At 41.6% G+C, this 14,769-nt stretch overlaps 1 protein-coding gene across 1 annotated transcript; it reads right to left on the reverse strand.

Moving 5' to 3' along the window:
• Nucleotides 1–515: 515 nt before the first annotated feature.
• On the reverse strand, nt 516–13,080 carry NRBF2 (nuclear receptor binding factor 2). Its single transcript, XM_063435278.1, has 4 exons — nt 12,889–13,080; nt 4,160–4,244; nt 2,826–2,866; nt 516–1,992 (listed from the first exon to the last, which is right to left on the reverse strand). The coding sequence occupies exons 1-4, from the start codon at nt 12,916–12,918 to the stop codon at nt 1,261–1,263; spliced, it is 888 nt and encodes a 295-aa protein (XP_063291348.1). The 5' UTR covers nt 12,919–13,080; the 3' UTR covers nt 516–1,260.
• Nucleotides 13,081–14,769: the final 1,689 nt, after the last annotated feature.

The following is a 14,769-nucleotide window of genomic DNA, read 5'->3' on the forward strand; positions in this document are numbered from 1 at the left end:
GGGGTCTGGAGTGTCCCTTTAAAAGGACCACTATAGGTACCCAGACCACTTCAGCTTAATGGAGAGAAACTGCTATGTTTACTTTAGGGTTAATCCAGCCTCTAGTGGCTGTCTCATTGACAGCCGCTAGAGGTGCTTCCGCGCTTCTCACTGTGATTTTCACAGTGAGAAGACGCCAGCGTCCATAGGAAAGCATTGAGAATGCTTTCCTATGAATTGAGTGCACGCGCGGCTCTTGCCGCTCATGCGCATTCAGCCGATGACCGGGAAAGGAGGAGGAGAGTCTCCAGCACCGAGGGAGCCCGGCGCTGGAGAAAGGTAAGTGTTTAACCCCTTCCTTTCCATCCAGCTCGGTGGGAGTGGGACCCTGAGGGTGTGGGCACCTTCAGGGCACTATAGTGGTCCTTTAACTTTGAAATCCCTGCCAATCTCACTTTAGTGTGTATCCCGGTGTACTACTGAATATAACAGCTTTGTCTAACAGTTTGTTACATATCAGAAACTCTTGTGGCATTACAAATATAAACACACTTTATTTTTATTTTTTTCCCCCAATCAAAATACTGTCATTCAGCATAACTTGCACACATGCATCGTTATTACAAGATACTGATTTTCAGTAAGTATTTTTAAACAATGCATACATAACACATACATTAATATACTTAAAATGTAATCATAATGCACCCTGATTTTTTTTCATTTTATATAATTTTGTAAACGGATTTAGAAATAAAACATGTAATTGGATTTTATATTTAAAAGAAAAACAGAATTACGTTGTACATCCCTTGGTTTGTTTGAGGTTAAAACTGAGTGCAATGTGGCACAAACCGTTTTATGAGTTAAGGTGCTTATGTGGACACCTTTTTTGAGAGAAGAAAAAAAAATGTGCATAATTATGCATACATTCTGAATGCATGACACAAAGCATATGTTAAAATATACTACTATGAAACAGATTCTGTATGTCTGTTATGGAATTAATTATACATATTACTAGTAATGTTTAGGTACGGTTTCTTGAAAAAGTTATTTCAGGAAGTCATTTGGTATGAAAACAAATAAAATAGAAATATTGTCTCAAGAGCCAACTTTTCACCAGTTTTTAGATCAAGATCTGACATCAGAACTCTGATTCACAGTGACATGTCTACCAGTATACTGCAATGCAGTCCCTCGTACAGTAGTTCCTGGTAATGTTGCATTGACCCAGAGAATATTTCTGCCCTGATGGTTGAAGAGAAGTCTGTCTGTTATCTAGCTATCCAGAAGTCCTTCAAGTTGAGATTGTAGATCTTCGGGGAGCTCCAGAGGAGGAAGCTCTGGTAAAGGAATGTCTAAAGGTGGAAGATTAGGTATAGGAATGTCTGTACCCTTCCCAGCATTCGCTACAAATTTCTGCCATGTGGTTTGAGTATTGGATGAACTTCCCGTTGGCTGCTGTAGACTCCATAGCTCAGATTTTTCTACAAAATCAGTATCTATATCAAGCTCTTTTTCAGGATTTTTCTGCAGTCTCGCTACCTCTGCACGCAGCTTTTTGTTCTCCTTTCTTAATTTTTCATTTTCAGCAAGAAGAGTGTCCACCAGTAAGTTTAAATCTTTAATTTTCGTGGCTTGCTCCTCCAGTTTTGTCTTGTCATCTTTTGGAGCTCTGTTTGCCTTATACTCCTCAAATGGCTCCTTCCTTTTCTGCAACAAATAAATAAGAGAGTCTGGTTCTCGATCAAGAACACCGCGGACGTCCCTCATACACTTCCCTGCATTGGAACTAGATTTCTGCCCCGCAGAAACATGTGCATTTTGGCTATTATCTTCTGAAGACAGTTTGTAAGATGTTTGGAGATGAGTAGCCAGTTCCTTTTCGGCAACTACTGCTTTTTGTTGCATTCGAACTCTCTCCTCTCTCCTGGCTCTCTTCAGTTTTTCCTGGATCAATAGTTGCTGCTTGACATGGCTATCATGTTGAAGTTCCAATGACAGTTGAGCCTGCCAAGTAAAGAGTAATATCATTGTAAATAAGTCTCATCTTTTCAAAAAACAAACAATCAAACAAAAACAGATGCTCACTCTTCTATAGCCCAGAATAGGTAGCAAACAAGCTGTGCTATAATGTTGTTATGCTCTTATCTTAAATCATTACGTGTGCATTTGGCATTTCAACCACTAAGTTCTTTATACCTAGACTGTATTTACCCATAAATACCTGGTCTCATTCATCCGGACTCTTGAGAATATGCCCAAATAAACAGATACTCAGAGTTTCAGTAATTAGAACTTCTCACCAAGAGAATTAGTATTTTCCTGTTAACATGTCTCCTTGCCCTGTGTGATGTTTCTTTATTGTGGTGGAAAACATTAGGCAAATGTGTAAACTGAATCCAGATTAAGAAACCATATAAACTTCAAAGCTTTGCAAATTTATAAACAGAATACTGCAGAGGACGCCATGCTACTGGACTGCGTTACTGGGGGTGTATCTATCTAACACTTCAAACAGTTTGTGAATGGTTTGACAACTTATGTTGAGTATGCGAGCACTGCTTCCATCTCCACAGAAGGCTGCAAATGGTGCAGCCCAGATAAAATAACACTCCTGGCAACAAAACCGGGCTACAGTGGTTATGGTGCTTGGAGGTTTTTTTTATATATATATCAAGAAGATTACATTATGACTTTCACAGTTGTGTTTGTTATTCTGTTTAGGAAACCAATCCTTTTAATTCTGATTAATCACCACTAATAAATGTATTGTGTAAATAGTCGTGATAATATCGGATTTGCATGTTCTGATGCCATGCCTAGTTTTTAAAATTGTTTACCTGTTCAGATGGGGTCAGCTTCTTGGCCTCAGAAAGGTAAGCTAGGGTAAACAAAACATGAGAATGTTAAAATGGACAGCATTGGCCTTAATCTAAATACATTTACAGATTACAGCGATGTGGCTATTACTGAATAATGTATAAGCCAAAACTGTAAAATATAAAAGGGACACTCCAGGAAACAGCTTTATGCATTTTATAGCTAAATCAATACACATATTGAAACATTCTGCATCCTAAAAGGCAGATAGCTTTCATAAGAGACAAGGGAGGAACACGCACATACAAACTACAACTCCCAGAAACCTTTATTCTGACCATAAAACCTTGATGTACAATGATTAAGAGGGATACTCTAAGCACCAAAATCACTGCAATGCACTGGAATACTTTTGGAGCTGGAGGTACCCTGTCATGGTCCCATAGTAAGCTGACATTCTTAATCAATGCCCAAAGCTGGTCTGCTAATGGGTAAGTATGACCATTCACTTCAGCATATTAGAGCAGACCAACGGGATTTGGAAGCATCCTACATAGTCAGGTAACTGTCAAACGGCTAATAAACCGATTAAAAGCTTACTGTGAGTGAACATCAGGGGACTGCGTGCACCACAACCCCTGTGAGGGCTCCAATGCACTGCTGGCACCATAACCAGTGAAAAACACCACGATAACCAATGTAAGCCCATTCCTTGCATCCTTATTACTTCTAATAGAATCTCCCTCCATTTACCTTCACTACCCCTAACTCACGTGATTTTACTTTCACTAACCCCAACAGCACACCTTTTTACCTTTACTAAAGCCAATATACCGGTAATTCGGCCACTACTTCATATCTTAATAACATAATTTCTCTCTCTCCCCCCCCCGCCCGCCTCCAATACATTAAATCGCTCTTCTACTCTTTTGCAACTTGTTTTTTGCTCTCCCTAAGTTTAAAGGGTAATCCAGACATGGACCCCTTGCTCACGGTGCCTAGAGGGTTATCAGCTATACCACACGGACGATGCTTTATCTCTCGTGCAGACAGAGCTGGCCTGTAAATTGGACCTGGATTTCGCTTTTGGGTGGGATCGATCTGGTATGCACATGGCCCTGGTTCTTTTTGTAATGCCCCATCATGAGATAAAACCAGCTTGATATCTGAGCGGGGACCCAATGAAGGGCAGACTATTTCAGCTGCTGTCTGTTCTCAGTAATCTCGTGCAACCTGTTTTTTTGCTCTCCCTGTTATCACAGCCCCATTTTCGTTCTCAATACTTACTGCAATTCTGTGTCTACTTAGTCCTCTCATACTCTGATAGAAGTTATTTGAGATTTTTCATGCATACCTGCAGCTTTCTTGTGACATGCAATTGCTTCTTCATATTTGCCTGATGCCAAAAAACGGTCAGCCTTTCTGCTTTGTTGATGTGCCTATATAATCAAAAAGGAAATAAATCAATATTTACAAAACTCTGTTAATCGTTCTTTAAACCTTGCTTATTTACCCATTGCAAATAGCACCAGGTATAAAGTCATAGCAGGATGATGATGGTAGAAACTATTGCCAATTTAGGCGTATTGTCACCAGAGAAATCCAATAGCTAGCATGGGTATTAATTTAAAACTAACCAAGATTAGTCAGAATGTTTCTTATATATTGAGATGGTTGGCAGAGCCTATTATGAGGCGATAGGGATTTTTATTAAGGCAGGCTGCAGAAAAGGATAAATATGGCTCATTTGAGCTGGACCCTGCCATCTTATTACCATACAGCCAAAGATGATGCCAAAATGACAGGCTTTGAGTTCACTTCACATAGACTTGGGTCTGTCCGGCTACCAGCGAGTACCAAACTTTCACACATTGCTTTTGGTTATCTGAGCATTATGTGAATGGTTTTACATAGTCACTAGAGTTCTGGAGATTGTCTATTGTAGGTAAATAAAAGATAAATTGCACTATAACCACTCATTGTTAACCCTTTTCATTAAAATCCAAAAGGATGGAACAATTTGTCCATAAGTGCTCTAATTTGGCCCTTCTCCGCTAATCTACTTTGACTTACACAATACTAATAGTATTGAAGTAGCCCATTTATTAAGTAAATCTACATTTCCCTTCCCAGAAATGTTGGGATGCGGAAATCTGCCAAGCCAGGAGGACTAATTTGTCCAGGAGTTACAGGTGTGCTCAAAACGATCCTTTGTAACCAATGTATATGTATTTTTTTATTTTTTTTATATAACTATAATAGCTATTGCATGTTCAAAGTTTCCTCTACAGGTTTGACAGGGCTGGCAGCAACTCACATTTTGTGAATGTACTGACATGTAATCTGACAAATGTTCACCTTGTGGGTCTACCCATGGCCCGTTGTGTTTAACCCCTTAAGGACCAAACTTCTTGAATAAAAGGGAATCATGACATGTCACACATGTTATGTGTCCTTAAGGGGTTAAAGGGACACTGTAGGCACCCAGACCACTTCTGCCCATTGGAGTGGTCTGGGTGCCAACTCCCACTACCCTTAACTCTGCAAGTGTAATTATTGCAGTTTTTTTTAAACTGCAATAATTACCTTGCAGGGTTAAGTCCTCCCCTAGTGGCTGTCTATTAGACAGCCACTAGAGTACACTTCCTGCTCTATAGCACAGGTTTTCTGTGCTAGAGCGTCGCTGGACGTCCTCACGCTGTGTGAGGACCTCCAGCGTCGCTCAATTCCCCATAGGAAAGCATTTAAAAAACAAACAAAAAAAAAACGCTTTCAATGCTTTCCTATGGGGTGCGCTAAAGCGCATGCGCGCATGCGAATTAGATCTCCTCGGCCGGTGGGTAAGTCACTTAAGGGGTTTTCACCCCTTCAGCAACTGGGAGAGAAAACTGATTGTTTTCCTGGCACTGGAGATTCCCTTTAACATTCGTGTACAACTGTTCTTTAAAAATTAGTCTTTAACTGCTGTGATTGAGAGAATAAATAGTTGCGGCGCACTCAGACTACAAAAAAAATACAAGAAACAAAGAAGGGTACTAAAATGCCTAACTAAGTATAAATATGGGGATTTGGTTCCACCATATGGCCATATGTTGTTAAGCCCACCACTACTTTCAAAGTACCCCATTATTGGTGGGTCCTACACTAAAATGTGGGGGGCAAATAAATAGTAATAGTGTTAAAAATGAAAAAAAGTGTTAAATACTAGTAAGAGCATAGTGAGTATACAAACATAAGTGATGAAAGCAATTAAAAACAGTGTTAAAACTAAATAATTAATGTGTTGGTGCTAAAAATTAGTATACTCACCAATGCAGATGACTGTGCTAGCTGGAAAAAATAATAAAAGTGACTTGACTATTGATAAACTCCTCCTTAATATACACACCTGTGGCCACCTCTAAAGGAGACTCTGAAGCTGGGGGGGCCTGGGCGGGGTGCTTAACCCCATTATTGGTGGGTCCTGTTTTTTATTGCTTTCATCACTTATGTTTGTATACTCACTATGCTCTTACTAGTATTTAACAGTTTTTTATTTTTAACACTATTACTATTTATTTGCCCCCCACATTTTAGTGTAGGACCCACCAATAATGGGGTACTTTGAAAGTAGTGGTGGGCTTAACAACATATGGCCATATGGTGGAACCAAATCCCCATATTTATACTTAGTTAGGCATTTTAGTAGCCTTTGTTTCTTGTATTTTTTTGTAGTCTGGGTGCGCCGCAACTATTTATTCTCTCATTCATGAAGTTTTGGTCACTGCGGCAGCACCTTTCATACAAAATTCAGGTCTCGGGAGTGCCCCCTATCTTTTCTGTTTAACTGCTGTGATGTCACCAGATATCGACAAATCACATCGCTTGGCTGACAGAATAATGGAAGATATAGCCGGAAAAAAGGGTAATGTTCGGACAGTCTTGTTATAGGGCAAGGCAGACGTTCTCCTTTGAAAAGAGAATTTTTATAAAATCTTAGAATATAAATCAGCTGTCAGTCAATATAAATTGTTTTATATGTAGGAATACATGTGAACTATATACACAAAATAAACAAATTCAATAGATGTGCAACAATAACAATATGCTGTAAAGGGACAACGATAACTTAATTAAGTGGTTTTGGTATATAGATCATGGACCTGCAGTCTCAATGCTCAATTCTCTGTCATTTATGAGTTAAATGACTTTGTTTATGCAGCCCTAGCCACACCTCCCCGCAGGTTGTGGCTTACAGAGAATTGAGCAGTGAGACTGCAGTAGTATGATCTATACGCCATACCTGCGTCAATACGCTAAACTTGTTTTGATGCTTAGAGTAGGCCTTTAAAATGCACCACTATAGAGGGCTGGGATATTGGAATATCTAAACATGAAACCCTTTTAAATGCACAATATACACAAATGGCTGTACCAAAAAAAATTGATTTAAATGTGTGGTAATAGGAACATATTTTGATAAGGAATCTCCATATAATTAAAACAACAATGAGATTATGGTCCAGAATTGAGGGTGACACAAGAATACAGCTTTATCGTCGACTAGGGCACTGGTTATTAACCATAGTGTGCCTCAAATAACAACACAATGACTCAGGGTTGGAGTAGGATGAATGCCATCCTTAAAATGCATTTCAAGCTTTTATATTTTTTTTTAGTAAGCGTCAACATTTAACTACTAGGTCAATTTAGATAAGAGCATACAGGGATGTGGAATTTGTATAGCTGACGCCTGGGACATGCAGTTTATTTGGGAGTTTAGCCCTGCTGTTTGCCCGAGAGGTGGACAGTGTTTGGGGTAGAGAATTTAAGTGCTATTCTCTTAGTGCAGGGCTCGACAAATCTCAGGCGCCAGTTCACCATGGCGACTAGAAATTTTGCCCTGGAGTCTGGGATTTGTCATCCTTTCACCTAAAGTGGCTGGCTGGGCAAACAATGAAGCCGGCCGGCTGCCGGATCGCTAAGAGAGCGTTGTAGCCGGCCGTCCTGGGAGGTATGGAGGCGGCCAGCTCAGAGAGCTTTGTAGCTGGCCACCTGCCCGTCCTCGAAAGGTATGGAAGCGGCAGGCTGGGGCAGCGTGCGAAGGAGCGGTCTTCCTGCAGCGCCTTTCTGCTCCCTTGCGCTGTGTAATGATGCCGGGAGCCGGAATAGGACGTAATTCCAGCCCCGGCATCACTGCAGACAGTGTGAGGGAGCAGAGAGGAGCTGCAGGAAGATCACCGCTCCCTCGCACACAGGAATAGCAGCCCCACTGGACCCCAGGGAAAGTCCACTCAGCTCTCCCAAATGTAGGGAGGCTGGGTGGATTAGAATTAAAAGTGTGTGTGTGTGTCTGCCTGCCTGCGTGCGTGCCTGTCTGCCTGCGTGCCTGTCTGTCTGTCTGTCAGTCAATAGGAGTAGGTGATGTGTAGAGTCCCACAAGGGGAAACCAACATCAGGAGAACTCCACTGTATAAGAAATGAGGAAGGGAGGCCCCACCTTTAATCAATCTAAGGATAAAAAGGGATATGCAAACAAAAAGTATAACTTGAAAAAAAAAAGGGAGATCTACTAAACGGTGCCCAGTGGATCAATTGTCTCGAGTAGTAGCTAGCATCTAAGTTCCAGTTCCCCTAGTGTCTACTGACAGGAAGGTAGTGTAAATGAGGTTAGAGAGAGAGATGAGGTACAGGGTCCCCAGAGAACAAGGGACCGGGTAATCAGGTCTAAACGCAGATGAAAAACCTCACAAAAAAAATAAAAATCTCTCAATTCACCCTAAAAGTTACCTCGACACCGTGGTCTAACCACTAGTGTCTACCTGAACCAACTCTCCCTACTAAAGTTATAAATAAATAAACACCTAAAAATATGGGAATATTGGAGCTCCCTATTAGGTGGTTACAGTGGTGCAGCTCATGAGCCCTTGACTTGTATCCGGACTCCTGACCTGCACTCGGTTTACGTTATTTCTCAATTTTGATGTCTGTCAGTCAGTGTGTGCATGTGTATGTCTGTCAGAGAGTCTGTTTAGGTACCGGCCCCCCTCCGATCACATGATTGGAGTTTTTACTTACCTTTTTTCCCTATGTGTGCTGGTTTCGCTGTTGCTTGTCCCGCCTCCATAGCCGAGATCTAAATGATCGTAGCTAAGCCAATGCTTTCCCATAGGAAAGCATTGGGATGATATTACGCATGTTCTCTATGTTACATTCAGCACCTCCATGTAGAGCACTGACACAGGACTCTAGTGGCCGTCTGAGTGACTGTCACTAGAGGTCTTAGTAGGCAGTAGGTCTTAGTAGTAGGCGCTGCCTTTTCTATGAAAAGGCAGCATTTACCATGAAAAGGCTGCATAGACACAGGCTATAGGCACCAGAACAACTACAGTAATCTGTAGAGGTTCTAGTGACTATAGTGTCTCATAAAAAAAACAAAAACCTGTCTCTTAACTTTTTCAGCTGGCTCCTAGATTCCAAACAAATTTGTCAAGCCCTGCCTTAGCGTTTGCAGACCTCAGAAGTTGCTCAACCCATGGTTACAGTTCGCTCCAGTGACTTACAGCGCATCCCCAAACTCCCAGCATGCACTTGTACTCAGTCAGCACCGGAACCGCGAGAAGCTGATTTACTGAGGTCCATGTAAGGAGGCATGTGCGTCATGAATTGGAGCCTGAAAGATTTGGCTTAAGGGTTGGTAAGAGTAGAACATCTAGCGCACACACACACACACACACATATTACATAATTATTTCTCTTTCAGTTCTAATCTGGGAAAATTCGGAGTGTAGTGAATAACCCTACCAATGCCCAGAGGTTAGCAGGGTCCCCAAACTTTCCAATTTAAAATTTGGTGTCAGGAAAAGTAGATTGAGTTACCACTTTAGTCCCTTGGACAGTTAGATATATATTTTTTAATTCTACATTTTCACACCCCAGACCATAAGATCTCTTGTATGGCTGGCTGTAAGTAAATGTGACATTTATATATTTTTTTATGAATTTAAAAACAAAAAAATACAAATTAGGTGGGGCTTGGTTATATTTCACTCATGGAAATGTGGCTTGGCCCAAAAAAGATTTGGAAACTACTGAATTAGTAATTATTATTGGATTCAGGTAGTTTCAGATTTAACATCTATTTATCAATCACCACCAAAAGTGAACTATGATAGCATAAAATACACCAAAAAGGCAATTCAAACCATGTACTCACTAAACAAAAACTGCCAAAGGAAGGAGAGAAAGCAGTTCTAAAGCAATAACTATACAAACAATATAGAAAAAAAAATACAAAACAAAAACCATGCACACTATATTGATTCTAAAAGGTACATTTAAGAAGACCTAAAAAACAAGCTTAGAAAAACAAACAAAAAAAACAAGTTAATTAATTCAGTAACTTTTGGCAACATTTTAGACTATTGCTCTGGATACAGTCATAACTAAAGCCTGCAATTTGTCATAATTGAGTAATTATGATAAATTACAGTAATTATATTATTGCATATCACAAGGCTTCTTCAATCTTTAATTGGACAAAGTCACACATCCAGGCTTAACACTCTACTGCTATAATAACAGAGTCTCACAGGACTCCAAAGCAGTTGTGAATCATTAACTAAACGTACAAAGAGCAATAAGATCAAAACAATAGAGGAATGGCCTCACGGTGATTAAACCATCTGTGACACATCACTTTAGACCAGGGCAGTATGAATAGCCTTCCTGTAGGTAATAGAATATGCGTGCTACAGAATTTAAATCACATTTAAAAGGGACTCAGTCTCCATTGCCCAAATCAAAAAAATAAAACAACTATTTAATAAATATGCCCCTAAGACACAATAGGGTAAGATTGTACTAGCATAGCCTTCACCTTAACTGTCAAGACAACCACCAGTAGAAAAATAAAGGAGCCGCAACACCAAAAGTAAATATTAAAAATTAGTTGCACCTGTGTGGATCTGGCAACGTTTCGACCCAACTTAAGGGACTTGACAAAGACTCCGAGGTCCTGTTGAAACGTTACCAGTGCCACAGAGGTGGAATAAATTTCATTGATATTTACTTTTGGTGTTACAGCTTCTTTATTGTTTTTATGCAGTGTGTGAGGTAACTGGAAAGAGACCTTGGAGTTTTGCACCCAAACTTTAAATAGTGGAAGTGCTGACCTTCCAAATTGTTTGTACTGATACACAACCACCAGGCTGAGTACTGTATGCAAAGCACAATGTGAACATCATCGGGTGAACTGGCTCTTAGGCATGGTAAACACAGACAGTAGCGTCATCAACTTGGCAAATGGGATCAATCTCGGCCTGTAGGGTCAGATGTAAAAAATAGTCCTGAGCTATGCAAAGTGTTACACCCTTACTAATGAGATTGTTGGGGGATGCCCAGCACCCCATGCCACATTTTTTCCCCCAACTCTATGACCTAGTTGAGGCCCAGTCTCTAGGGCACCATCCTCTTAACCAAGTGCCAAGAGCTGCCCAGTCTCCCTAGCATTAAGTGCCCACGATACAGAAAATGAAATCACAAACACCAACTCCATGGGATGTCCTATGGACTATATTATAATCCTAACTAGAATAGTCAACCAATGCCCCCACATATTCAGCACAGTGAGAAGAAAAACAGGCCCATTATACCATTACTGCCGGTTAAAAAGGGAACGCAGAGTGAATATAAGGCGTAAGAGTAATTATTCCACTAGTTTTTTTCTGCTCCCGTGTATCAAACACTAAAAAAGGGGTAAGGGAAAAAAACAAAAAAGGAACAGACCCTCACTGTCTCTAGGTTACCAGACACTGCCATTTACTTTTATTTAAGCTTCTATACTTATTTTGTAGTATGATTCTGTAATTCCTAAGCTTGCCTACCCAGCTCTGATCATTCTAGTGTACTGATGTCAAACTTTACTGTCAATCTTACATTCTTTTAAGCACAAATTATCCTCTATTTCTATTACATACATACATGGGTACGGTGGCAAGACTATGGAATTACCCACTAAACCAGAAATTGGACAAGGATATTCATCCACTTGTCTATTTGGCCTGAAACCGGCTATTCCTTTTATTAATGTCTGATTTACTTAATCATTCAATGTATGTTATGATATCTTTTTTCCACAGTTCTATTGTCCTTCATTTGATCCTTCTAACTGCCCACTAAATTGTAGGTCAAATGAATATTACATCCTGCACTAAAAGACTTTTCTACATATCTTTACAATAAACATTCATTACACACTGTGTTTTTAATCCTAATTATACATACATTATAGGAAAATAGAAATCGTTTCAGAAGCCATTGTTCCCATGGAGGATTCTTTTCTGGACCTATCACGTCAGCATACCACCACACATCAAAAAGTGCCACCTTACAGTATATTTAATTCCTATGTGCAGCAAACAAAGAGGAATATCAAGGAAAGCACCAAAGTCCTTACTGTAGCATATTCATTCTACAAAATACAGGGCATCCCCTTTTCATAGATTGTGAGCTCTGTGGAGCAGGGCCCTCTTGTGCATGCCATTATTTTATTTGTTAATTACCTTTATGTATCCCCAAAAATACAGCCCCCCTAGCTTTTTGTTTAAAACCTGCAACCCCCATGATGCTTTGCCAGCTAGTGTTGTAGTTGTACACCAGCTGGAGATCCTTCCTTGTGACCAGCAATATGTAAGAGGTATAAACAGACATATAATTCCTCTAACAGCTGCTGCCATATGCTATACCTAGAGAGTGTTGGGAGTTGTAGTCAGGCAGCAATTAAACTACAACTCCCACGATGCTTAGCTATTTTGTATTGTAGTTCTACACCAGCTGGAAATCCTACATTGTGACCAGCAATATGAAAGAGGTATAAACAGACAAAATAATAATACATTCCCTTTAACAGCTGCTGCCATATGCCATACCCAGAGTGCTGGGAGTTGTAGTCAGACAGCAGTTTAAGGGGCCCAGCCTGGTTCCCAGGGGGTGCAGACAGACGGGGTGCTATAAGAGGACACTCACCCTGTCTGCACCCTGTGTAGGGGGCCAGAGGGCACTCACCCTGTCTGCACCCTGTGTAGGGGGCCAGAGGGCACTCACCAGGTTTAGAGGACAATCCATGACTTCCATAGAGTCCTGCTGGGTGTACGTACCAGCCGCTACACAGGGGAAGGCCTAAACCCACAGCCGGTCATCAGGCCCCGCCGGTACCGCTGGCTTCCAGGAAATCTAGGGTTGATCCCCGGTCAACACAGACAACAGCTCCCTTTCCAGCAGCAACTTCCTCCTCAAGCCCCGCCCGCCGCTGCACACGTCACAGCTCTGGCAGCCCGAGGATAGCAGTAGAGTTCTAAACACGCGAGTCGCTGCGTGTTCAGTGTGTGTCTCAGGAGACCTTGTATAGGACTCCAGGCAAATGGAGGCATACATGCCAGCCAAAAGTTTTTCAATATTGTGTAGCCTGCCACCATTTTACAGTCATGTAGGCAGAGCAATAAGTGTGGTAAATTTAAGAATTATGATCTAAACTATGAATTAAGACTGATAAGGGAATGGCATTAATACAAATAAATAAACTGCTACTTTACCTATAATTGGAAGTGTTCTTGTCAATTATTCACAATTCTTTATTTATTGAATAAATCCAATATGGCTTTAGCCACTAATTGGTGAGTTGCAGTGAAAGCCAAGCTGCATGCAGTGTTATGTATTGGAAGAAGGAAAGATGGGCAAGTGGAAATATCTGAGTTACTTTGACAAGGGCCAATTAGTAATGTCTAGACAACTGGACCAGAGCATTTCCAAGATGGCAAGTCTTGTGGGGTGTTCCCGGTATGCAGTGATTAGTACCTACCAAAAGTAGAGTAAGGAAGAAAATTGGCAAACCAGTGTTAGGGTCATGGACACCCAAGGCTTAATTGCAGCACATGGGGAGCCTATCTGGTCCTATCACACAGAAAAGCTATTGTATCTCAAATTGCTAAAAAAAAAAAAAAGTTAATGCTGGCCATTATTGAAAGGTGTCAGAGCACACAGTGCATAACTGTTTGCTGCCTATGGTGCTGCATAGCCACGGACAGGTTAGAGTGCCCATGATGACCTCTGTCCACCAAAAGCACCTTCAATGGGGACGTGAACGTCAGAACTGGACAATGGAGCAATGGAAGAAGGTTGCATAGTCTGATGAATCACATTTTCTTTTTAGATCAGATGGATGGCCAAATGTTTACCTGAGAAAGAGATAGCAGCAAGCTGCACTATGGGAAGAAGACAGGTTGGCAGAGGCAGTGTTATGCTCTGGGAAACCTTGGGTCCTGGAATTATGTGGATGTTACTTTGGTATGTACCACCTTCCTAGAGATTGTTGCATACCACGTACACGTCTTCATGGCAATGGTGTTCCTTGATGGTAGTGGCCTCTTTCAGAAGCATAATGCACTCTGCAAAGTTTGTTCAGGAATGGTTTGAGGCAGTGGCGTACTAAGGGGGAGTGGGGGGGTGGCGGGGGCGTTCCGCCCCGGGTTCCACTCACTAGGGGGGTGCCTGGGGCGCACTTTCACAGGGGCGGCAATTTCGCTGCCCCTGTGTCTTATGTAAAGGACCGGCCGCTTACGTGAGTTTCCTATCCAGCAGCAGCAGCAGGGTCCTCTGTTCTCGTGATCCGCGAGAGCGTTGCTGCAGGTTGCTATGGAAACCCACGGCAACACTCTCGCGGATCGCGAGAACAGAGGACCCTGCTGCTGCTGCTGGATGGGAAATGAGCATGGAGAGTACTGGGCCCCTCTTCACTGCCCAACTAAAGCTGTGCCACCAGACCACCAGTCGAGGAGGATGGGAGAGACAGGTAAGTGTAAGGGAGGGGGCGAGGGGGAGGGGCAAACCATACACACTGCTCACCTTCCCAGCACTTATTCCACACAACACACACACACACTGCATTCACTATACACACATTGCACACACTATACACACACTGCACTC

Source organism: Pelobates fuscus, chromosome 10, assembly GCF_036172605.1.
Source record: "Pelobates fuscus isolate aPelFus1 chromosome 10, aPelFus1.pri, whole genome shotgun sequence".
In the NCBI taxonomy this organism is placed as follows: Eukaryota; Metazoa; Chordata; class Amphibia; order Anura; family Pelobatidae; genus Pelobates; species Pelobates fuscus.

Excerpts from the sequence above, each read along its gene's own strand:
- NRBF2 (XM_063435278.1), bottom strand. The coding sequence starts at position 12,918 with ATGGAAGTCATGGATTGTCCTCTAAACCTG. Across the intron at positions 4,245-12,888 it reads TGGATTGTCCTCTAAACCTG|GCACATCAACAAAGCAGAAA; the intron begins GTGAGTGCCCTC and ends TTGATTATATAG. Across the intron at positions 2,867-4,159 it reads ATGTCACAAGAAAGCTGCAG|CTTACCTTTCTGAGGCCAAG; the intron begins GTATGCATGAAA and ends TGTTTACCCTAG.